We start from the raw sequence: 26,525 nt of genomic DNA on the forward strand, positions 1-26,525 counted from the left end.
CAGCTGCCTGCTCCTTGTGGTTCTCTCTTTTCTTGAAGAGAGGCAGAGTTTAGAAAAGAAGCTAGTGTTACCAATTAAAATATCTCAGAGAAGCTGGGCCTCTCTTTCCACTTTCTAATACTCTGAGTTTCCTTAACTGGAAGATACAGTTGGATCGTGCCGCAGCTGGGTTCCACTGTGCTGCCCCCTGCGTGGTTCAGGACATGGTTCACCCGTCTTGGGTTCTCTGTTTGATAGAAAGGCTCCTGAACGCCCATAGCAGGCCTAAATAATCTACAAATACCTTAGCCTGAAGGTCTCCAAATCATTTCTACACATCTTAAGTACTTCTTCGGTTTATAAATTCAGTTTTCACATTTCCAGGCAGAATAGTTGCACCTCGGCAGTCTTTAAGTTTGACCCAACAGACATATCACACACCCTCCGCCCAGGCTCCTCCGACATCTCTATCAATATCCAGAAAACAAAACACATCTGTGTATCAGGGATCAACCCCCGGGGGCATGGGAGCCACTGGATTCAAGGTGTTCCAGAAGCTGACTGTGTGTCCAGCAGCAGCCAGGTGCTTGTCAGGACAGACACGTTGGTGCCAGTCATACCCAAGTTTGGTTTTCAGCTGCATTTTTTGTCACTTTGGCTGGAAAGATCGGGACAGCTGGAAGTAAGCTTCTCCATCATTTTCTGTTTCCTTCTTTGTATCAATTTTCCACCTGTGAAGCCCAACACCCCACCACCAAGTGCAGCTGCAATTCCTGCCACTTTGAAGCCTGCAAGGAGGCCAATCGGACCCCCCACCACTCCTCCGATGAGTGCACCTGCCACAGGCAGAGCTGCCAGCTTGTATTTTGCAGCCTGTGAGAGAGAGAGAGAGAGAGAGAGAGAGAGAGAGAGAGAGAGAGAGAGAGAGAGAGAGAGAGAGAGAGAGAGAGAGAAGAAAAAATTCAATTTAGAAATTGAGTTGAGAATATCCACCTGTGGTGATGTGCGTCTCCTTTCATTACTCCTGGCGATGCCTCTTTAACTCCTGGTACATAATTAACCTAAGAGATTGTACTTGTGAGGGGAGAACTAAAGTATGCCACAGGTACCACAATCGCTCCCAATCTCGGAATTGAGAGAAATGAGCTACCAAGAGCGGACGGCTACAAATTGATTTGGCTTGCTAAACAATCAATCCACCAGCTAGCTGGCTTTTGTAAACAGCTAGAGCGGCCACAGATTCCTCCCAGTTTTTTTTTTTTAATGCTGCGCGGAGATTATTGCACGCTATGCACATGCTATGGGCCTGGGGTTAAAATCCACATTGAATGGAAAATAGACGGTCTCAGGCCCATGCGCTGTCACGTCCTGACACTCTTGCCCTGGCCGGATTTCCACTCGCCTCTCTCTCTCCTCTCCCAGGACCTCTTCAAATAGCCCCTCGTAACAGTGAGGCTACGGCTTATTCTCTTAATTAAAAAAATCCCTTAGAATGAATCTTAGGAGTAGAATATTACGGCCATTGATTTCTTGCACTACCTACGTGTCATTTCTTCCTTATTTCCTTAATTGCTGGTTCCCTCAACACTGAAGAGAGCAGATCAATTGGGTTAATACTAGAGATTCCTGGGAGCCGGAGTACCATTGATTTGTCAGCAGGAGCAGAGTCTTACCTTCCCCAAGTTTTTGGTTCCCTCTTCCACATTCACAGCAGCACTGTTGACATGGTCTGCAATGCTGTCAATCTTCTCCTGCTGAGACTAGATGCAAAGGAATTATGAGTGAGCAGTCCTGCTGAGGAGCGGCGGGAAGCCAGCACACACTATTTTAATTCCTGTAATCAGGGCCCCGGGTACTGCAGCCTTGCAGTCTTAATAGTGGTTCATTAATAGCATCTGATAAACCATGCCGAAAGTACAAATTCACTTTCATGAAAAAAGAGGAGAATTTAATTATTAGGTAATAAAAGGGAGGGACTTTCTAGCAAAAAGCATCTCACACTGAAATTCATTCAAACACACGAACATATTATTCTCCTGGATGAATCTTCTTTCCAGGGAGGGGGGGAAAACCCACCCAAATAAGCATTTAAATGTCATGTTGGATTTGAAGGGGACAGAAAAAACCAACACAAAATCAACCCCTTAACACTTATCTTCTTTGGAGATTCTGTTTAAAACAGGCAGATTTGCCTAAAGAGCAAAATGCTCTTAATCTATCAATAAATATGAAAATTGCCTATGTTTTTAGGAATAACACTACAACATGGTCTGATCTATCCTGAAATCTTCCCACTTGTGAGATCCAGTAGGGAGCAGTAGTGAGTGAACTCCCCATCCTGGGTTTTATACCTACATACTAAACTTAATACATTTTAAAATCATGATAAGTTAAAATATTTCAGATCAGATAGGTTAGCGTTACACATCAAGTAGCAACAACTGTGCCGACACAGCAGCCGCTGTGGCTGTGAGTACTGGCGGGAGGGCCACTGCAGTGTTCCCTCGAGTGGTTACCCAGCCTCTACTTGCTGCCTCCCTGACACAACACACTCCCCGCTGCAGAGCACACGACCAGTCTTCAGTCAAGCTTGGTTAGAATTGCATACAATATCACTCATTTTAATGGTGCAGTATGATGAGTTCCGACAAATGTGTAAGCCCGTGTAACTACCGTCACCATCGGGGTATAGAGTATTTTTGTTTAAACTTAGAGAACAAAAGAGGAGAATCTAATTCCAGATAAATGCCACCTTCTACAATGAGCGTGACATAATTCAACGTGAGTCCTGAAGTTTTTGATTGCCTTTATATAATTGAGCTATTTACTAATAGGAGGAAGACATCAATAACATTCTTCTAATTCCGATCAACACTTCATTTGAGAACACGAGGCCCAAACAACGCAGCGGATCTTTCCCTTCGGCTGCTTCTTCTTGGCTTCACTGACGCCCCTTCCTCCTCAGCCTCTGCCTTTTCACTGTGAGGCCGTTAGCGGCGCCCCTTCATTCCAGGGTCCCCACCACTACTATTTTGACATCTCTAACATAATTCCTTTGAACACTTTCGTCAGAGACAAACACGACAATGGTTCTCAGACTTAAGTGTGCGCCAGCACCACGTGCGGGGCTTGCTGAAACCCACACTGCTGGGCCCCACTCCAGACTTCCTGATTCCGTAGGCAGAATCTGAGAATTTGTGTTTCCAGCAAGTTTCTGGGTGATGCGAATGCTGTTCATTCTCACACTTTACCCATCCTTATTATGTATTTATTTAATTAAAATTAAGGGCAAACCGGGCACAGTGGCACACACCTGTAATTCTAGTTCTTGGGAGGCTGAGACAAGGGGATTACAGGTTCATTAATTGCTTCGGTAATTTAGAAAGATTCTCAGCAAATTAATGAGACGCTATTTCAAAACTGAAAATAAAAAGGGCTGGAAGGTATGTAGGAGGGGGAATGTTCCTGGATTCAATCCTCATTACAAAAAAAAAAAAAAAAAGCCAGGCGTGGTGGTGCACACCTGGAGATATTTGGGAGGATAAGATAGGAGGATTGCAGATTTGAAGCCAGCCACAACTTGCTGAGGCTCTCAACAACCTAGATCCTGTTTCAAAATAAAAATTAAAATAGGGGCTGGGGGTATAGCTGGAGTAGAATGCCCCTGGGTTCCATCACCAGGAACACACACACACACACACACACACACACACACACACACACACGATTAATACGATTAATGGCATAACTTTTGTTTGGGTATTTTGTTTTCTCAGCATGACCACCATATGCCCTTCCACAAATCCATCAGGCTCCCTAGATGCCAGTACCCACATCTGTCAAAATAAGGATAATAATCTTTATACTTTACAGAGGTGAAAAGTGAATAAAATAAGATGTCCTCAAAGTATGAGAGAAAACAGAACTTGTCCTGATCCTCCCAATAAAAAAATGAACTCTCATCTTCCTATCAAAAAATGTATTAAGCTTTCTCCTATAATGCTTGAGAATTCTAGGGCATTCAAATATTAGATCTCTCCTAGCATTCATGCACTGAATTTTGATTTCTCTCAGACAGTAAAACTGCTTTAAGTTAGCTTGCTTTGCTTGACCCATGGAAGCAAAAGTGCCAGCATTGTTCCTACACCACTTGTCTGATTTCTGACACCCTCACATTGTTTCTCTCTGGGACGTCCCCAACCCTCTCCACTCGTGCTTGAAGGAGTCTGTGCTAGCAGAGAAATCAGAGGGGGAAAATTCTGTCATCGACCTTTATATCCTGATGTTTTGAGGGTAGAGGACACACAGCCAATGTGCCTCCTTTCTTTCAGCCCCAAATAATCCCAGTCTGGGGGCGGAGCCTGCCAGAATTATTGCCAGTTCCATCTCCAAGTGTGATCTCAAGCCTTCTGGAAAAATATTTTTAATGCTTCTTTTAAAAGTTTGGATATTGCAACACTATGATTTTTTAAATTAAAGCAAAATTTTTAAATAATCTGTTCCTATTTTTTCATGAAAACCCTTTGAAATAAATGGAGAAAATAAGAAAAAAAAACCCAATTCTAAGATTGCTGTATGGACTATAACATCCTCCATCCCTGCAATCACCCGCACTCGATGAGGCCCAAGACTGTTTAACTATGGGCACTGGGGGTAAGGCAGAAGGCAGAAAGCTTGGGATAAAGCCATTCCTCAATCCTGCAGATCTACCTTGTTCTTACCTTTATTTTGCTTTGTTTGAATATTCTTTTTTTTTTTTTTTAAGGAATTGGGGATTGAACCCATGGGCATTCTACCTCTGAGCTACACTCCAGCCCTATTTTTTATTCTTTACTTTGAAACAGGGTCTCGCTAAGTTCCAGAGGGCCTCACAAATTGCTGAGGCTGGCCACGAACCTACAATCCTCCTGTCTCAGCCTCCCAAGTACTAGGATTACAAGCATGTCCCACCACACCTGGCTGTTTAAATATTTAACTGCCCATAATTTCAAATTCTGCTTCATGAATAAGGAGGACTCGCGACACCCACAGTGATGATAGGCATTAAACTGGGATCACTATCAGCATAATACCAAACTACAGTTCATCCAGGGGTGAATCTGGTCTTCACACATCCACCTGTCTTTGGCTTTTGCTAAGTCAAATGATACACATACAACCCCAGCCCAGCTCCAGAGGCGGCTCAGGAGCTTCCTCACATTTGTTTGGCGACTTCCTTTTTCTGCTTCTGATTTAAGTTTTTCTTCATCTGCCTAGGTCTCCCACATTTGCCAGTCTTTAAACTTGCCTGGTATTTTATTCTTTGTTGCTTAAAAGTATTCTCATCCTTCCTTTAACAATGAGTTTAGCCATTTATGAGGAACGCTGCAGTGTTTCTCAAACTGCAGCAGTGTAAGGATCCCTTTATTTAAAAAAAAAAATTCAAGACCCAGATAATATGTCTATGGATTTCATTTTTGAAAACTTTGAGTTAGATCCCCCTGTTGGCCTTAAAAAAACCTTCATCTTGATAAGTAAAATGTGATTTGTTAAATTAATACTTATCAAACAGAATGCAATTTGGGAAGATGAATTCAAAACAAATAAATATTTTTATTTTTGCTTGAATGCTTGTTGTGGGCACTTGTAGGCCCAGCATCCTTCATATCAAATATTAATGCATTCCACAAATTCATCCTCAAATCCACTTACATCAACAATATACTCTTCATTGAAGAGTTAATTGTGCAATTTTATTACATGCTTAGAACTCTAAGAATTTCTTTTAAGAAAATAATGCCAAAACTCCAGTATCTTCCTTTTCTCTTTCCTATGTTCCAGCTTTAACTATAATGCAATCAGTTGTATACACAGAAAAGCTCAGCAATGCACATGCAAACACTATAAATACAGGCAGACACAGGCGTATACTCATCTAGAAAAAGTAGTATACAGTATGGAGAAGTAGAATCAGGGGATTCAACAGCAGGGAAGGGACTGAAGGAACTCCAATATTAAAATGGCTAAGGGTGAGGTTGGTGGCAAAGGTAGAATTCTTGTGAGGAGCCAAAGAGGAGGCCAATGGAAGGACCAATGCAGGACCCAGCTGGGGTTGGTGGGAGGCAGGGATGGGCATAGCAGGCATTATCTCATTTAGCCCTCCAGGGCTTTTACAGTTTCACTATTGTCAAATAACATGCTGAAGGGCACATACTGGAGAAAAAAAAAAAAAGGAAGAATCTCATTGAATCCACTGCAACCCAGTTTTTATGTATCCAAAGTAAAACTGGAATTCAAAAGCCATTGGGAACAAGGCAAAAGGCAGAAGTGAAAACAGGACCGGCAGCCAGGGTGACATGCTGCTGAATTACTGGCCCAGAATTCGCCTTCGGTAGAAACAGGTCTGATTAAGAGAAAAGAGCAAAGAGGTGGAGATAAAAGGAGCTGGGAGCCGAGCAGATACTAATTCATTAACATTAATTAGACCATACCTCAGTCTCAATGTCTCTGTCAGTCTTTCTTGCTGTGGTGAAACACATATAAATTTTCCATTTTAACTATTTTTTTTTCATTTATGGGTGCATGGTAGTCATTCATCTTAATGGGGTACAAGACGGTGGAGCCATATAGCACACATCACTTATGTAGCCCATCCCCAATTCCCACCCCATTCATTCCCTTCCCCTCCCTCCTTCTCATGTTTGGTTTACTGATTGAATTTGATATGTTTAACTATTTCAAAGTGTGCAATTCCGTGGCATTAAGTACATTCACAATGTTGGACAACCATTGCCTACTATCCTGTAGCTTCTCACCACTACTGTCTGTTCTTTACTAAGTTCGACCTAGTGCTAATTACACAGAAAGTGTTCCTCAAGTGCATGATGAGTTTGCCTAGATACTATCGTGTCCATGTGATGACAGCAAGAGGATGTGGTCACCCTGGTTACATTCCCCAGTCATTCTGCACCTAAATGGAGCTTCTGTGAGTCCTCAGCCATGTGGTCATGGGAACTTGGTCACTCTGGAATAACAATCAGGGGTCTCCTTTGAGCTTTTGCCAAATAGCATTCTGCCTCATGTCCTTGCACAGATTATTATAAATAGGACATTTGTCTAGAGCTGTGGCAATAGCCAGAGTCTTCCTGCATGAGTCTTCCTCAGACTGGGATTAAGAGCTACTGACGTTAACAGAACTGAACACATAACTAGTAAATGGCCACAACTTCAAATTTCCTTTCATGTGCCTACCCCACTGAAAAGGAAATGTGTTTGTCTCGAGTGAGAAGAGCTTTGTACATTTCTAGTTTGTTTTTTAAATCAACTTTATTGATGTATAATTTACAGGAAGACACATTTATTTTTAGTACTGGGGTTTGAACCAAGGGGCATTCTACCTCTGAGCTATACCCCGAGCCCTATTTATTTTTTAATTTTTATTTTGAAACAAGGTCTTGCTAGGTTGATGAAAGTCTCACTACTTGCTGAGGCTGTCCTCGATCCTGTGATCCTCCCTAATACTGGGGTTACAGGTGTGAGGCCCACATATAGACTGACGACTTTTGGAAAATATATATATCTGTATAACCATACACATAGAGGTTTTACAAACTGCATTAAATCCAGAGATTAGTTATAATACTTGAATAAATCTTGTCTTAAGCTGGGCGTGGTGGTATATGCTTGTGATCCCAGTACTTGGGGGGCTGAGGCAGGAGGATCGCAGGTTCACAGCCAGCATCAGCAACCTTGTGAGGCCTCTGCAACTTAGTGAGACCCTGTCTCAAAGTAAAAAATAAAATTGGGCTGGGGGTAAAGCTTGGAGGTAGAATGCCTCTGAGTTCAATCCTCAGTAACACACACAAATACACACACACATGCTCACACTCACACTCACACATACTTGCCTCTAAGCACATATTTCAGGATTCTTGTATCATTCCCTGCTATATGAAAATATGCTAATGGATTGTACAGATACCTAATCCAGAGGCCAACATTTTGCTTCTTCTGACTTAGAGGCATCAGAAATAATTCAAACAATTTACTGCATTCAATTTTAATCATTACATCAAAAAAAAAAATCCACAAGCTAGGACATAAGCAGAATAAGCATCAGTACTGAGATGTCTAGAAATCATACTGCAGAAGGAACACAAAAGAATCAAGGGTTCTTAAGATGACAATGGTCTTAAAATCTTGAAAACTTTTTATATGAAGAAAAACATGCTCAGTATGTGGCTCTAGTAGTCAAAAGTACCAAGAAGTTATGACAGGGCAGAGTTACATAGGGAGGAGCTTCCCACTTAGAGCCTACAAACAGAATGTGGAAGCACTGAGTGTCCTATGCTGTAAGTATTCAAAAAGAGACTAAAAGACTGTTTTCTGAGACGTTGGGGCAACAATAGAGGGGCTAGATTAGCTGGCCTCTTCATTTTGTTCCCAATCCAATTCTGAGACCGTATGATCTAGGAACTTCAAGCTTAACGCCAGATCTAAGGGAAACCATACCTCAGAAGGACAAGCCTAAAATCACAGTTTGATCAAGAACAAAAGACTAAAACTGGACAGAGAGGCATAAGCAGAAAGGCTTGTGCCTGTGTAGACACAGACACACAGACTCTCTCTCTCTCTCTCTCTCTCTCTCTCTCTCTCTCTCTCTCTCTCTCTCTCTCTCTCCTTTCCCATAATTCTTAGTAAGGAAAGACAAGAATAGTTTAGAAATATAATGGTAGAAGCCTATTCTGTTTTTCCCACCCAAACTACTTTGTGCTCCCTAATCTATATTAACAGCATCACTGGAGGGTGATTATGCAAAATAAAGCCATAATATTCCTTACCTTTGACTCCACCTTCCTCCAATTTCTGCTAAGTCTACCCTAAAAATACCACTTGTCCTTCTCCTTTATACTGATATTGCCACTGCTCCACGTTAAACTCCGACAACCGAACCCTAACTGGTCATCCTGCCCATGACCTCCTCCTCTCTTCCACCATTATTCACACAGCCAACAGTGGTTTTGCTAGAGCTCGGATCAGGTTACCTGACTAACCTGCTCAAAAATCTCCACTGACTCCTAAACGCCTATGAAGTAGAGCTCAGATTCCCAAGTGCGGCATTTGGTTCCAACACCATCTGGTCCCCACCTCACGCTTGCCCACAGTTCCTAATGCTGTGGTTGTATGCAACACTTACCGCTCTTGACAGGCCGCACACTCTCCACACATGTCTTTGTTCAGCTGTTTTGTGCTCCTTGACCCCCACCCCAAGTGAACATCTGCTCACTTCTCAAGGCTCAAGCAGATATTACCTACCTCAGGGAAGTCACTCTCAACGCTTCACCCCACACACCCTGCTTCCCTCCCTTGGAATTCAGTGCTACTTGCTGGGCTGGAGGACACTTCTCTTCACACCTTATGTTTACATTTAGCTATCATGCTTCAGCTTAGGTTTGGAGGTCCTCCTATCTCCACCCACTGCTGAATCTCTAAAGGCAGAGAATAGGCTTCATCTAGTTCTATATTCAACCTTGTCAGATCCCCCAATGCTGAGCATCTAATATAGCACCTTTTACATAACAAGTGCTTAATAAACGTTTAGTGAGTCGACCTGGAATTTGAAGACAGTCCTGGCTCAATATCAGTGTTAAAAGTTGTAAATTCTATTGAAATTATAACCAAAAGTACAGTGATTGATCAAAGTCTGTCACTCTAATAACCTAAGGAGTCTGAGCCAAAAACAGTTACATACTTACATGCACTAGCAGAGAGAAATCAGTCACCAGTTGGCTAAGTTCAATTAAGTCCTTTAAAAGAAAGAGAGAGAAAGTTACTTATTTTTATGCCTCAAAGTTACCAAAAAGAAAATAATTTTTAACATACCGCTTCTAAGGTTTCCCATGATTCTGCAGCATTTTGATCTCGAGGGATTTCAGGCAATGCATATATCTGAGTCAAACTCTGAGAATTAGCTTCAGCTTCAGCTTCAGTAGCATGAAATGCTCCTGGATGAACAGAGACCCATGTTTAGAGTTTGCATTTTAGAAATGACATATGCTGGGCATGGTGGCGCACGCTTATAATCCCAGCATTAGGGAGGCTGAGACTGGAGGATTGCGGTTCACGGCCAGCCTCAGCTACTTAGTGAGGCCCTCTGCAACTCAGTGAGACCCTGTTTCAAAATAAAGAATAAAAACAGGGCAGCAGGTGTAGCTTGGAGGTCAAATGCCCCTGGGTTCCATCCCCAGACCCGCAAAAGAAATGACAGCACGGATCAATTCCATAAAACAGCTGCCATGTAAAATGCTTACATATTAAATTCAGGCTAATACTAAGTTGATTGTTTTATAAAAACAGAATTATTTATCATTTGGCAGCTTGTTCCTTAGGTTAGTTATTTTTTCTCTACCTACAAAGTCACCTAAAACATTCTATCTACCCAAAATGAGTAACTAGGACTAGCTGTGGAAGCAGCGGCAGGGGAAGCTGCTCTTTTCGGCTGGTGTTCCATGAGAGAGACCCAGTAGGGAGAGGTTAAACGGATTTCAATGCCAAATCCTCAACCTTTTATTTTGTTATTTTAGTAACAAATGTCACATATACAAAGTGTTAAAAGCAGGGAAGTGGGTCTGGGAATGTAACTCAGTGGCAGAGCTGCCTAGAACAGGTGATACCCTGAGTTGGATCCCCAGCGCCACAAAGAGCAGTGGGGAAGCGATGTGCTTCCAATCAGTGCCAGTTTCTGTGATACTGTCGCCCAAACGAGCGGTTCTGCTCACATTCTGTCACTCTTCTCCCTAGGGTCACTCTGCTGGTCCATGCTGCCATTGTTTCCTTCATTGAAAATCTTCAAGTCACTAAGATTTGCCTTGCTTATTCGACACCGCCATAATGATAACTTACACTCAAAACTCCACGTTCGAGTCTTCCATATTTCCTCATATTGGTTTTAACAATTTTTCCTTCATTCAGTTGACATTTGCCAGATGACTACTATTTACCCATCGGGGTGCCGAGGGGCTGGGGCCACAATGGAGGCAACGTGGTGTAGCTGTTAGGAGCCTGGCCACAAAGACTGGGTTAGAATCCGGGCTTGGCTACTCACTAGCTCTTTGACTTGAGAAGGTATTTCATCTCTGGCTAATTTTTCTCATTTGTAAAATAACGTTGCATAGCACTTGGCTCATATATAAAGTACAAGTGCAGGCACTGTGACCACTGCTCCTGCTGCTGTTATTAACAGAGCTACCATAAAATGTGTGATAGAGACATGGTAATTAATAGTCAAGGGCAGTCAGGACAGTCTGATAGGAGGTGTGATAGGGCTTGGTATGGGGTGTCCTGTGAGTGCTGGAGAGGCATTCAGCCTTGACTTGCGGAGGGCAGAGTGGTGAGAGAAGGCTCTGAGGTGGGAGCCTGAGGATGATCAGAAATCACTTGAGTGAACTGGTGTGAAGGTGCAGGGAGACGCAAAGGCACCCAGCACTTAGGTCAGGGAGAATGACGGACTCAGGAACTTGAAGACATTCTGTGTGGCTGACGCTTAGATCGCGACAAAGAAAAGCGAAGCCTGAACAGTGGAGACTTGGTGAAGGGGACTAAGTTGGTTTTAAATAGAAGGATGACAGTGAATTAATCTCCTAAAAGTCAGTCATTATAAAATGCTAAGTTCATAGTTTCTTCCTTTCAATCCCCCTTTCAACCAGGCCTGCAACCGAATAGTATTTATAAAATTGCACTGCCACTTTACTTCCAAAATTGATGAACACTTTGCTTCTCAAGGAAGAATTTATTTGAATTGTTTAAGAAGGGCAAAGTCAGTTGACCAAAAAAAAAAAAAAAATAGTACGTAGGTTTATCAGACTCGACAATGTTTTTTCTTTTGTTTTGTTTTTTTTTTTCAGGGTCTGGGGATGGAACCCAGGGGCATTTGACCTCCGAGCTACATCCCCTGCTCTATTTTTTTTTTATTCTTTTTATTTTGAATCCAGGTCTCACTGAATTGCAGAGACCCTCACTAAGTAGCTGAGGCTGTCCGCGAACCGTGATCCTTAGGTCTCAGCCTCCCGAATGCTGGGATTACAAGTGTGAGCCACCACGCCCGGTGACAATGTTTTTTAAATTCTGAACTTAATTTATTTGGCTATGTTTCTTGTTTCTTTAAAGAACAAGCAAAAAAAAAAAAAAAAAACCCAGATACATAGCAAGTTTTACGTGACAGCATTATGGCAAATATCTAATATTTCCAAAGCTCTTAGTGGATTTTGCAAATGCTTAGCTCTTTACTCCCTGGCTTATCAACATCAGGATGCTTGTGTTCACCTCCACCAAAGGGAGTGAATGGCTGTGGCCGTTCTGCTTCATGTCCTTACATACTATCACCAGGATGACTCCACCGCTTCACTACCAGACCCAGTGCAAAGCAGAGCTGGCCCACTCTCAGGGTGTTTTAAAGCCCTAACCTATGGACTATTAAAGAAGATTCAAATGAAATATGTTGGGGTGTACATGAAATGAGAGTTTGTCACATACAAAATTTTTATCTAAAAACATAAGGGATGAGAAATGTTTGACATTTAAATAAACATAAAAAGATTTCCCTTAGAAGAAAAGTAAGAAATGTTTAAGTCATTTCCGTCTCACTTGAAACCAAACTGCGTATGCATCTTAGTTCAAATAGAAGCTTAGAACAAAGAAGTCTATTCTCTTCCATGGAAACCCCTGTTGTAAACTTACAACTCTGAACATCACTGATCAATTCAAGGCATGACTATCAATTAAGGATGCAAACCTTTTAATTTCGACAACTCCCATAGTTCAATTTCAACTTGTCCCTAAGTGACCATCCTTTGACTTTGAACTTTTACAAACTGCTATGACATGCTAAAACAAAGTACTGAGATAGATTATAGTTGCAGGAAAGAACAGTAAAGTGATGAACAACTTTAGCTTGGTCATGAAAGTCCAAAATTGCAATTGCTTCATATTATACAACAATCTCACATCGTCCCACCAACATGCAAACCATTGTAAGCACAAAATGTGTGTGTGTGTGTGTGTGTGTGTGTGTGTGTGTGTGTGTGTATGACTCACCACTGTTCTTCAAACTCCGAAACTGGTTCTAAAGCCTTATTATTGACTACAAATTCAAATAAATGTTAATATACTTGACTTGCTTTAGCTGAAGTGAGAAATAAGTTAAATAGCATGAATATAAAACTTTTCCTATATATCCAAATATTATCCCCCTCTCTCCATATTCATGAACAGCAATGATTCTACTAAATACCATAAAATTTCCAGTAAACTTCACTATATGAGGGAGTATTTAACTAGAAATCTAAATTAATTCAAAGGCATCCCTTAAATTTTTTCAAGTTTGGATAGCAAAAAAATAGTAAAATTAATTCACTGATCACCTATATAAAACATATCTATCAAAATAAGGTGACTACTAAGTCATAGCATAACCTAAAAGCAAAGGGAGATTTTTAGAAAAATTAAAACCAATAGAAAAATAACATTTATTTGTCTCTTTATTTGATGGTGGTTCAATTTTTTTTTTAAAGTAAAACCACTAAATCCATACAATGGTAGCATGGAAGTTATCTGAGGTATCTTGTATGATTGTCCTTTAGCCAGGATGAATATAGCTTAAACTTTAAAAACTAAAGATTAAAGTATAAAGAAGTAAGCCAGGCGTGGTGGCATACACTTGTAATCCCAGCACTTGGGAGGCTGAGATAGGAGGATCGTCCAGGTTCGAAGTCAGCCTCAGCTACTTAATGAGGCTCTCAACAATTTAGTGAGATCCTGTTTCCAAATAAAATATAAAATAATAGGTCTGGCAGTATTACCCAGAGGTAGAAATCCCCTGCGTTCCATCCCCGGTACCACACACAAAACAAAATATAAACCAAGTGTAAAGTTCATGCTACCTACTTCTAAGAGAACTTTCATTCTATAAAACTAAGTAACATAATGCTACTGATTGACAGGGGATTTAAATTAATTCTATGGGTTAGAACACCAGAGTATTAGTCTCCATTTTCAACGAAGATCTTTATTCTCTAATGTTCTTAGTCCTAGTATTAATATACAAAAATATTGCAATGTTAATACCCAAGAGAAAATCCACTATTATGTGTATACTGGTCATCATGATCATTGTAGTACAGTGTTTTATTTTATTTTATTTAATTAATTAATTAATTTATTTATTTATGGTCGTACTGGGATTCTTGGAAGCCCTTCCACTTCCGGGCTACACTCCCAGACCTATTTTATATTTTTTTATTTGGAAACAAGGTCTCTTAAGCCAGCAAGGCTGGCTTCGAACCTGCACGATCCTCCTGTCTGCCTCCCAAGCACGGGGATTACAAGCGTGCGCCACCATGCCCGGCTAGTACAGTGTTTTAAAAATAAATGATCATACAGCCATTGCAGGACACTGAACTCCATAGAGACAGCGCCGGGGCAAGTGAGAGCCGGATGGGCACTGGGTGACTCTGTGCCTCTCGAAGAAAAACAACTAAACATGGGTAAAGGAGAGCCTAAGAAGCCGAGGGGCAAGATGGCATCATATGAGTTCTTCGTGCAAACTTGCCTGGAGGAGCAAAGGCAAAAGCACCTGACCCAGGTGCTTCAGTCAACTTCTCAGTTTCCTAAGAAGTGCTCAGAGAGGCGGAAGACCATGTCTTGTAAAGAGAAAGAAAAATCTGAAGGCATAGCAAAGGCAGGCAAGGCCTGTTATGAAAGAGAAATGAAAACCCTACTAAAAGAGAGACAAAAAAGTTCATGGATCCCAAGGTACCCAAGAGGCCTCCGTCGGCCTTCTTGTTCTACTCTGAGTATCACCCCCAAATCAAAGGAGATCAGCCTGGCCTGTCCACTGGTGATGCTGCAAAGAAACGGGAGAGACGTGGATAACACCGCTGAGGATGACAGGCCGCCTACGAGGAGGAAGCTGCTAGGCTGGAGGGCAAATACGAGAAGGATACGGCTGCCGACCAGCAAAAGGAAACCTGGTGCCGCAAAACAGGGAGTTGTCAGGGTGAAGAGAGCAAGAAAAAAAAGGAGGAGGGTGAGGAAGATGGAGACGATGAAGAGGAAGAAGCCCAAGAAGATGAAGAGGATGATGATAAGTTGGTTCTAGTGCAGGTTTTTTTCTTGTCTGTAAGGCATTGAACCCCCCTGTACACAGCTCACTCCTTTTTTTTGTTTGTTTGTTTTTTTGGTGGTACTGGGAGTCGAACCCAGAGGCTTTCTATCTCTGGGCTATACTCCCAGACCTATTTTATATTTTGTTTAAAAACAGGGTCTCACTAAGTTGCTGAGAGCCTCACTAAGTAGCTGAGGCTGGCTTCGAACCTGTGTGATCCTCATGTCTCAGCCTCTCAAGCGCGGGGATTACAAGCGTGCGCCACCACACCTGGCCAACTCACTCCTTTTAAAGAAAAAGAAAAAAAATGGGCCAGGCATGGTGGCACATGCTTGTAATCCCTGCGCTTGGGAGGCTGAGACAGGAGGATCGCACAGGTTCAAAGCCAGCCTCAGCTGGCTTAAGAGACCCTGTTTTCAAACAAAAAAAAAATATATAAAATAGGTCTGGGAGTGCAGCCCGGAAGTAGAAGGCCCCTGGGTTCCATCCCCAGTACCAATTAAAAAAAAAAAAAAAACGGAAATGAAAGGCTGTATAAGATTTGTTTTTAAACTATATGGTGTCTTTTTTGTATAGTTAACACACTACCGAATATATCTTTAGATAATCCTGTCCTGGTGGTATTTTCAATAGCCTCTAACCTTGCCTGGTACAGTATAGGGGTGGTAAATTGGCATGGAAATTTAAAGCAGGCTCTTGTTGGTGCACAGCACAAATTAGTTATCTATGGGGATGGTAGTTTTTTTTCATTTTCATTGTCTCTGACAGCTTACACAAAATAATTGTTCTCTTAACTGAATAACACTCTCATTGCAAAAAAACAAAATTTGCAGCTGTTTTTGTTGACATTCTGAATACTTCTAAGTAAATACAATTTTTTATTAAAAATAAATTATCATGCCCTTCAAAAAAAGAAAAAAGAAAAAAAGAAAGAAAAATATATCTCCTGGCCGGGTGTGGTGGTACACACTTATAATCCTAGTACTTGGAAGGCTGAGACAGGAGGATTGCAGGTTCACAGCCAACCTCAACAATTTAATGAGGCCTTCTTCAACTTAGTGAGATACTGTTTTAAAATAAAGAAGAAAAAGCTAGGTGTAGTGGCGCATGCTTGTAATCCCAGTACTCGGGAGGCTGAGATAGGATCGAGGTTCTCAGCCAGCCTCATCTATTTAGTGAGGCCTTCTTAGGGCAACTTAGTGAGACCTTGTTTCAAAATAAAGAATAAAAAATAGGGATGGAGGTGTAGCTTGGAGGTAGAATGTTCCTGGGTCCAATCCCTAGTACCGCTAAATAAATAAGAAAAAATAGGGCTGAGGGGGTAGCTTGGAGGTAGAATGCTCCTTCCTGGGTTTAATCCCTAGTACTGCTAAAAAAAAAAAAATATATATATATATATATATATATATATTATATTTATATATATATACACACACATACATGTATATGTGTCTATCTATGTAGATAGACACATATGTGTGTATATATATATATATATATATATATCTGAATAGCTGAATAATCTAACACAAAACTATCTACATGTTTCACAAAACTGTCGAGTACATGTGTACACATGAGATAAAAATCTAATACTTAATCACATTCAATATGCTGGCCTGAAGTTCCTGGAAGTTTTAAAATTGCATTGTGTTATCAATGTTTATTTGGAATGTAATAAGATCTGTTCCTGCTGCACTGCTGCAGTACGTGTCCTGGGTGCGGAGTAAAGAAAGACAAAAATGGAGAGAAGCGCCGACTTTACTCTGGATGATTTGAATCATCTTTCTAAATACAGATCAGATTTGTGGGTTCTTCATTTCTCTTGGTGGGAAGCAATAGGCTAAAAATGAAGTGGCCACATGAGTGAGACAGAAAGGAGTTTCTCAGGTCATGCAAGACTGGCAGAGAAGATCTGCTCTAAAAACTCTTAGAACCTGGACAAAAGAAACAGCAGAATCATGGCCGCTTCCCCCTAAATTTAATAAGCTCCTTTCATTCTCCAGGGAACATAAGACATCCTATTCTACTTGTTCTTTCAATCTTTATATGAAAAATTATTTTTGTACCTTTGATCTCACGCATGGAAATGTGGCAGGACTGCTCCTGAATCTCTGCTGATGTTTCCAACCAATTTATTTAGAATCAGATTTGTAAAGGAAAAAGTATTTTAAGGCGCTTAACTTCTATGCAAATAAAACACATTTTTCTGTATAGGCTGTCACTACTATAATGAGTATCTAAAGTAAAAATAAGGAAAAACTGGAGCGCACAGGATAAAAACATGTAGAATGGCAGAAGAGTTTATAAGCCAGAAGACCACATATGGAGCAACCCCTATTCCTGCCCTGCGATCAAAGTTTTATGTAAATTATTTCCCTGCATTCTTTTCATTTTTCTTCTCTTTTCTCATCCTCTCAATTATTTGTTAATGATATTTCTGGACTTAAGACAACCGAGGAGAAACTCACATTTGGTGAAATACCCAGGCACTTGGGGAGACGGTAATTTAACTGCTTTATGTTGGCAATGGATTCATAGTCAAAGCACAATCTGACCAGCAAACGACTCAGAATTTGGAATGACACGCTGTTTTAGGTATAGTCTACGTATGTGATTTTATAAATAGAATGACTGGCTTAGATCAGCAGTAGGTTCAGAGATTTGATTATGTAGTTTTCTCGCAGTAGCATGTAATTAGATGCTTAGCCTATTTGGTATCCCATGAATTGAGAAGTTTGAAAATCAATAGGGTTGAAAAATGAATTTCACGGCTATTTCTTCTCCCTTGTCCTCTGGCTCTCATCTAATCTTTTTCATTTCCTCTATACACATGCTTCCTCAAATTCTGCCAATCTTAGTCTTTATACCAGTCTGCTTCCTGGGTAAAAACTTAATTGCCAGCAAACTGGGTAAACTGACTTCTTCTATCATTCAATTCCTCTGATGATATATAAACCCAAGTTTGTTTAGTGCAAACACCTCTACTGGTAGAAACCCAAACAGTGCAATAGTAACATGTAAATTAAAGCAAGCATTAGATTATCATCATGTTGTCAGAAAACTCACAGTGCTCAAAATTTCTGCTCATCAGGGGATTGCTGGGCAGATGAAGGCTAAAGAGCAAAGGAGATTGATGCCAGCTACTCTTCCCCAGAAAATCCAGCTCTGCCGTCACAACTGTCACAATGCGTACAAAAGATGGCCTCTTACTCAAATGGAACCATAAAGCCCAGTTGCTATACGTATGCACATAAAGCATCACTTCGCACTAAATGATAATAGCCTTCATCCTCACCACGATGGCAGTAACTACAGATGAATGTTAATGAAGACAGCAACTACAAACTATTGAAAAGCACGATTCCCAAGTAATATTCTTCAACCAAGGGATGAATGCTAACATCTCCTTCTACCTAATTATAAAATTGTCCCTAAATAATAATTATGTTCTTATAAAACATTCATGAATGGTCCACTATGTGCAAATCATTGAAGGCAAGACTACCCAGAAACTCCAGATGGTGGCCTGAATGTTTTGCCCAGATTTTTTTTTTATTTCCTTATAATTATCAAATCATTAGTGCTAAAAATATCTAAGATTCATCTAGATTAAGGTGTAGTGTAGGAGTGCTGTGGAAATAGAAAAATTGGACAGGTATAGCATCCCTAAGATTCTATTCTAATTTGTAGCTTATTTTATACTTTACCTTTTCCATAATGATTAAAAGCACTTGTGATATATGAAATGTAATAAAAATGAATAAATTAAAAAAGAAAATGAGTCAATTTCAAGTAATTAGAAAATAAAGCTAGAATACTTTAGAAATTTAACTTTTCAGCCAGGCATAGAATAACATGCCAGTAATCCTAGTACTAGGGAGGCTGAGACAGGAAGATAGCAGGTTCAAGGACAGCCTTTAGCAACTTAGCAAGACTCTCAGTAACACCATATTTCAAAAACAAAAAATAAAATGGGCTAGAAGATCCTCTCTCTCTCTCTCTCTCTCTCTCTCTCTCTCTCTCTCTCTCTCTCTCTCTCACACACACACACACACACACACACACACACACACACACTCTTTTGGTGATTAAAAAATGGCTTTATGCTTTTTAGAAAGACAACTCAAATAGAAAACCCTTATCAGTCATTTCATTCAATGTCTACAAGATAAGACCAACTACTTTGATACTCTGAAGTACTACTCTGGATTAAGCCAGGAATTTTTTTCAGGATTAAAGACACTATTCTAATGTGATGGACAATTATCCATTACATCCTGAGAAAATAAATAATGGCAGGTTTCACAGGGATATGTAAATCTTAGCGCATCGCTTCACAAGAGTTGATGGCATGACTTGCATTGCAGATTTTTTTATGCTGTCAGTTAAATTCAGAGAGCTGAGCTGGGAGAGAGATCTATCATCCCCTGTGAAAACTAGAATGCTTAAGAAAAAGCATGCCTAGATAGGTTGCCCCTGCCCTGGAGAGAAACGAGGAGTATTGTATAGATGAGGATGACATTATCCTTGGAAATAATGTTACAATTTCTTTACAATACATGGGCAAATATGTAACTGAAGCCCTGAAGTTCCACTCCATACAGCAATTTTATCTTGGGTACATATTTCCAGCCCACTCCAGGGTCCAAGGAGTCAACCTATCAGAATGGCAGATGGTCCCTGTTGACCTCCAGGTAATCTGCAATCTCTACTAGAAGAGGTGAGCTGTAATTTACTGCATTACTGTGACCAAGAATAAGACTCAGTATGATACATTACCACCAACAGTCATGGATCTGGTCAAAGGAGACTGTAATAAAGCATCTTCATCAGTAATTTGTTTCTTCAGTTCTTCAACAGATTCCAAATGGAGTTGGAGAAATTCCGCTATTGCTTTTGATGCTTCTTCTTTAACAGGATCTATCATTCTCTTCAGAAGTATCAGGTCATCCTTTCGGACTTTCAAACAAAGCTTCTCCATTTCTCGGATATTGGAGCGGAGTTGCTATAGAAGAAAAAAATCATTAGTGCCACCAGCTTTTTAGTATAAACCATAATGCCTGTGAATGGAGATGATCCCATATTCTCTGCAACAGAAGGTGTGATACCACTCCTGAGTATTTTTCCAAAGGGAATGAAATAAGAATATTATAGTGATACAGGCATACCCATAGCAGCACAATTCATAATGGCCAAATTATGGTACCAAACTATTTGTCCATCAATGGATGAATTACAAAATCGTGAGAAATATGCAAAATGGAATTCTACTCAGCAATAAAAAAAAATTATGTCATTTGCAAGAAATTTGCAAGAAAATAGAGGGACCTGGAGAATATTATGTTAAGTGATTAGCCAATCACAGAAGTGAAGGTTCATAGGTTTATTCTCATATACGGAAGCTAGGGAGTAATCAGGACACAAGAGAGAATGGAAGAGAAACCCCAGTGGAGCAATGCAGGGGGTCTTAGCACCTGGAAACTCTAACAAGCAATATACAAAATTTTAAAAGAATATTCTATAATTTTAAAATAGAGTGTCCAAGAGAAAGAATAAATGAGTTTAGCTATACATTAGGTCCAGCTCAAGAAAAACATAAACTGGAAAAGAGATCTAAAGAAATTATGTAAAAGAAAGAAAGAAAGAAAGAAAGAGAAGAAAGAAAGAAGGAAAAAGGAAGGAAGGAAGGAAGGAAGGAAGGAAGGAAGGAAGGAAGGAAGGAAGGAAGGAAGGAGCCAGGCATGGTGGTACATGCTTGTAATCCCAGTACCTGGGAGGCTGAGACAGGAGGATCATAAGTTCATGGCCAGCCTCAGCTCCTTAGTGAGGTCCTCCACGATTTAGTGAGACCCTGTTTTAAAATGAAGTATTAAAAAATCGGGCTGGGGTACAGCTTGGAGGTAGGATGCCCTGTTTTAAACCATCAGTACTGCAAAAAAAAAAAAAAAAGGAATAAAGAAAGACTAAAAAAAGAAACAAAGAAGTAAAAAACACAAAAGAGACACATAGGATATACTTAGAGAATGGTACAATATATACTTATTTAGAGTCTTAGAAAAATAATATTGTAAACAAATTTGAAAAAATAATGGCTGAGAATTTTCCAAAAACCAAGGAAAGACATTAATCCACAGATTCAAGAAGGTCAGCAAATCAGAGATGAATAAATAAAAAAGGAAACAACCCTAGCTAAAAAGAAGAAAAAAAGAGGAAAAAGGCCGGGCGTGGTGGCGCACGCTTGTAATCCCCGCACTTGGGAGGCGGAGACAGGAGGATCGCGCAGGTTCGAAGCCAGCCTCATGTGCTGGCTTAAGAGACATAAAAAAAAAAAAGTATTAAAAAATAGGTCTGGGAGTGTAGCCCGTGGGAGTGTAGCCCAGAGGTAGAAGGGCTTCCAGGAACCCCAGTACCACACACACACACACAAAAAAAAAAAAAAAAAAAAGAGGAAAAAGATTTCTAAGAGAAATTACTGACAAAAGAGTTTTTGGCAAAGAAACATAAGATCCTAACATGGTTTCTCAACAGTAACAATGAAAGCCTGAAGACAATGGAATGATAGCAGTCAAAGTTCAGAGAGAAAATTCCTACCAACTTAAAATTCCACTCCCTGCAAACATATCCTTCTAGACCAAAGGTTTTTATGTAAAATAAAACATTTTTAGACCAGAACTGAGCAAATTTGTCTTCAGAAAATACAGAGTAAATACTATATAAATAGCATTTACTTTGAGGGGTATAAATGAAACTAAGATATTCTATGGTACCTGATTATCTAGTATTGGTAAGCCAAAGATGTATATTGTAATTTCTAGTAAAAGCATATAATTATAACACAAACAGAGAAAAATGGGCTAATTAAAAAAAAATAAGATCATTCCAAAACAATGTAAAAATAGAGGTGAAAAAGAAACAAGCAGAAGAACTAAAGAGCATACAATAGGGTAAAAGATTTAAACCTATGTCACCAATTATATTAAATAGAAGTGAAATAGGAATTTCATATATAAAATAAGTATTTTTAGGGAGCTAGGCATGCTGGCGCATGCCTGTAATCCCAGTACTTAGGAAGCTGAGACAGGAGGATGGTAGGTTCGAGGACAGCCTCAGCAAGTAGTGAGGGTCTCATCAACCTATCAAGGTCCTGTTTCAAAATAAAAATAAAATAAGGCTGGGGGGATATCTCGGAGGTAGAATGCCTCTGGGTTGGGTTCAATCCCTAGTACCGAGCATGCGCGTATACACACACACACAAACACAGAATGGTTCAAGGTAAAAGAATGACAGAGATAAACCATACGGACCCTAACACTCCCTCCCCAAAGAAAACTCACTGTAGCAATATTAATTTCAGGAAAAATAGGTTTTAAAGTCAGAATATTACTAGAAATGATCACTCAACAATTAATACTTATAATAATAATAAAACTATCTTCACTAGGAAAATATAACTCAAAAGTTGGGTATATCTAGTAACACGGCCACAACATATATATTGCAGAAGATGACAGTACTTCAAAGAGAAATTCAAATCCAGAATCATAATGGGAGGCTTTAAAGCCTTTCTGTATAAGCGATATGGAACATTCCACCCAGCATGAGGAGGCACCATGCCATCTCGGCGTTCAGAAGAGTTAGAAAAAGCAATACTGGGATTGGTGATTCTTTAGAGAAGTTAATTTTATCAAGTTAAAAAAAAAGTTGCACGACACCATAGCATAAATTATATTGTAATAAGCTTTTATTTTTTTTTAAAGAGACTAAGTTTCTCAAGAGTGAATTTCTAATATTATGAAAGCAGATGAGTGTCATAAAAAGGAAAGTGGCGCCTAAGGATTCTGAGGTGACTGTGTAAGGTATGCTATGTAAATTCAGAATTTTAAGAGACTAGTCAAAAATTTTTTAAAAAGGGAATTAGAAACAGGCACGTGAATACCAAAGAGTAGTGTGAAACAAGGAGAATTGTGTAAGTAAAGTAAGAGCCCAGAATGAGCGGAGGCTGGTGAAAAATGTTAAGAACAATAAAAAGGATTTAAAAAATACATGTACGGCAAGAACAAGAAAGAGGGTTCAGGCCGACTGCTTGGGGCAGATGGTATAATGTTAGCAGATGATGCAGAGAAAGCAGGACTACTTAACTCCTATTTTGCTTTTGTTTCTCTATTAAGAGATTCAGAATTGAAAGGGAATAAGAAACATACTCAAAGAAAACTTGAAATGTGTCTCACTGTAAGGATCTAGAGACGTTCATGAAGGAGGGGAGATCTGAGCTGTCTTTGAAAATAATCTTGGGAAAATAGAATATACGAAATAGAAAGAATAGACTGGGAAAAGAAAAGCCTCCTCGATACTATTATTTCACCAGTTTTAGGGCACAAAATATCTTCTCCATGTTTTAACATCACTGATATTGGAACACTATACTTTACAATAGATGGTTAAAAAAATCACTGTGCCATAGTTAACTAGCAGTGCTTTTTCTTTCTTAGAGGTATATACAAAATAATAATGTGTCTTACAATTGATGCCTTAGATTTAATTTTCTCCCTTAGATTCTGTAGAATCTATGCCAATTGGAGTAGAGGTCAAGGATCCTAAATCCTGATTAATCAGTTCATAAAATTTTTAAAGCAAAATCTAAGTTATAAATTACTCTGAAGTTCACAATAACCTAAAATAACTTATATTCTAATAGCGTTTATTTTGTGATCTACTCTTCTGTTTTTTCTCTCATTCCCCACCTGGCTTGTTCTCCCTAATCTTTTCTTCTTTTTTCTGAACTTTTATTATCCTTGTTTTCTTACTTTTCTCTCTTTTCTATGGCTTCTCCCTTTTAAATATGTTTTTAGGCATTAATAAGGAAATAACTCAAGTGCTCCATATTTCTCCAGTAAAATCACAAACACATTTCTCTTGTCCAAATTCCATGCTGATTTTACTTTTGCGGATGGGATGGGGATCAACTCCGTGTGGTACATTATCGTTTCAAGTGGTCTGAAATCTGCTGAATCACAATCTCTAAGGTGAGTTCCAGAAATCTGTGTTCTCAACAAATTCCACCTCATCACTACTGTGAATAAAACTCAAGGCTGAAGCCAGGGTGGCGGTACGTGCTTGTAAAGCCAGCACTTGGGAGGCTGAGACAGGAGGATCGAAGGTTCACAGCCAGCCACAGTTACTTAATGAGGCCCTCTGCAACTCAGTAAGTCTCTGTTTCAAAATAAAGAATAAAAAACAGGGCTGGGGGTGTAGCTTGGAGGTAGAATACCCCTGGGTTTGATCCTCAGCTCAAAAAAAAAAAAAAAAAAAAACCAAGGCTGAATAAGTTTCTATAAAAACCAAGTGATTAGTCTTCAGTGAATTACAGTAGTACTGATTTCCAATTATTGCACCTAATTTTGATCTCAAAACCTTTCTCAATGCCAATGTCTTCTTTTCCCAGAGAAGTAAGTTCTTAAACCTTTTCTACTTGCAGATGATAGGTGGGCTTTTGCCTCAGTCCAAGGTGAGCAGAGTTCTCAGAACAGAATACTAGAGAAGAGAGCGGCACAGAGAAAAAATCCTGGAGATAATGCAGAAAGGTCAGTGACACATCAGTATTTAGGGGTCACTAAAGATCAATATTTAGCAGCAAACTGACCGGAACATTTTATGTGAGTTGTCTTCATAAAGCTGGGAAAAGAACATCTAAGAAGGTTAAAAGGAACAGTGCCTAGTACTCACTCAGAGCTGGAAACACTGTTTTCACCAACTACAATGGAAAAACTCTTAATTCATAAAGCATTGGGTAGAGGACTCAGAAAACTTTCTGCCCAACTCTATCCTGCAAGGCCTCCCATGATCGGATCCCACTGAACTCTGACTTGGCCTCCTACACTCCAGCCAGCCTTGTTGTCACCTAACTATTCCCAACCCAGAGTCCTCGTACCGGGGTCTCCCTGTGCCTGAAAACCTCTAGTCCTCGTGGCTTATGCCTTCACATCTTCAGGGAGTTTATTACGGCTCCCTCCAGGTCATCAGAAACCTTCCACAACCACTATTTAGATAAATGCTCGCTCCATTTTGTGTTTTTGTTCTCTTTAATCTGATTTTCTTCATGTGGTTCTTTTTTTCTTTAATCTACTTTTAATCACCACACACACACACACACAGAAGTAAATTGAAAAAAAGAAAGTATATTAAAAGCTATAATCTATGGCCAAACTTTAAGAAAAAGAAATACAAATGTCTAAGAAATGTATGAAAAAATGTTCAACATCATTAGCAATCAGAGAGATGCAAATCAAAACTACCCTGAGATTTTACCTAACCCCTGGGAATCATTAAAAAACATAAACAACAACACATCAGTGAGGATGTAAAGAAGTAGGAACTCTAATACATTTTTGGTAGGATTGCAGATTAGTGCAACCACTTTGGAAAACAGTATGGAGGATCCTCAGAAGAATGGGAATGAACTTACCATATGATCCAGCAATACCCTTCTGGGTATTTATCCAAAAGAATGGCAATCAAACTACCAAACTAATGCATGCATATCTGTTCATAGCCACACTATGGAAGTATCCAAGATGTCCATCAACAAATGAGTGGATTATAAAATTATGGGATGCGTATGCAATGGAATTTCACTCAGCCATAAAAAAGAACATAATTATGTCATTTGCAGGGAAATAGACGGAACTGGAGAACATTATGCTAAGTGAGATTAGTCAGTCACAAAAAGTGAAAAGTCTCATGTTCTCCCTAATATGTGGAAGCCAGGTAGAAAATGGGACATAGGAGGGACTCTAGACAAAGGAGGAAAAACCTTAGATAAATAAGGAAGGTGACCCAACTGATGGCCATGGGAGAGGAGATGTTTATGAATGTTTATGAATGGACATGATGTTCATTGAATGGACATTCAATGTTTATGAATGGACATGAATGTCAGTTACTAGGATAAACACAAGGAGGGAGGGGGTTGGGAATGGGGTGGGAATTGGGGAAGGGCTAGATGAGTGATGTATGCAGTATACCTCTACCACCCTGTACCTCACCAAGATATATAATTACAATGCACCAATAAATTTAAAAAATAAATAAGAAAAATTTCTCTCTCTGTCTAGTTTATAACTAAATTTAATTGCTAGCTGTGGTTTTTTTCCTTTCAGAAATATCTCAGAATTTGTTTAGAGATTCAAAGATATATTCAAATATATACTTATCTATACTGATGTTAATTGTAAAAAGTAATTATTCTAAGTTAATTGAAAACTCTGAAAAATCACTAATTATGTATTTAATGATTAAGAGATGAGTGGCTATGCATATATTTGCCTTCATTAAATATTGACTTAGGATTCCTAATGTGATTTTACAACATCTAATTTTAAGAGCAAATTGTGTACAGTAGAAAACA

At 39.6% G+C, this 26,525-nt stretch overlaps 1 protein-coding gene across 1 annotated transcript in view; it reads right to left on the minus strand.

Annotated features, from left to right (window-relative positions):
• Positions 1-612: 612 nt before the first annotated feature.
• STX17 (syntaxin 17) overlaps positions 613-26,525 on the minus strand; it is a gene marked incomplete at its 3' end in the record, with an annotated part of 52,557 nt that continues 26,644 nt past the window's right edge. Inside the window, exons 3-7 of the mRNA XM_080708454.1 lie at positions 19,901-20,126; positions 9,841-9,962; positions 9,714-9,764; positions 1,653-1,739; positions 613-852 (exon numbers count right to left, since the gene is read on the minus strand). Coding sequence (XP_080564580.1) covers positions 613-852; positions 1,653-1,739; positions 9,714-9,764; positions 9,841-9,962; positions 19,901-20,126 — 726 coding nt within the window. The remainder of the gene's footprint in view (positions 853-1,652; positions 1,740-9,713; positions 9,765-9,840; positions 9,963-19,900; positions 20,127-26,525) is intronic.

This window comes from Muscardinus avellanarius (genome assembly GCF_963383645.1).
Source record: "Muscardinus avellanarius genome assembly, chromosome: 13".
Lineage (NCBI taxonomy): Eukaryota > Metazoa > Chordata > Mammalia > Rodentia > Gliridae > Muscardinus > Muscardinus avellanarius.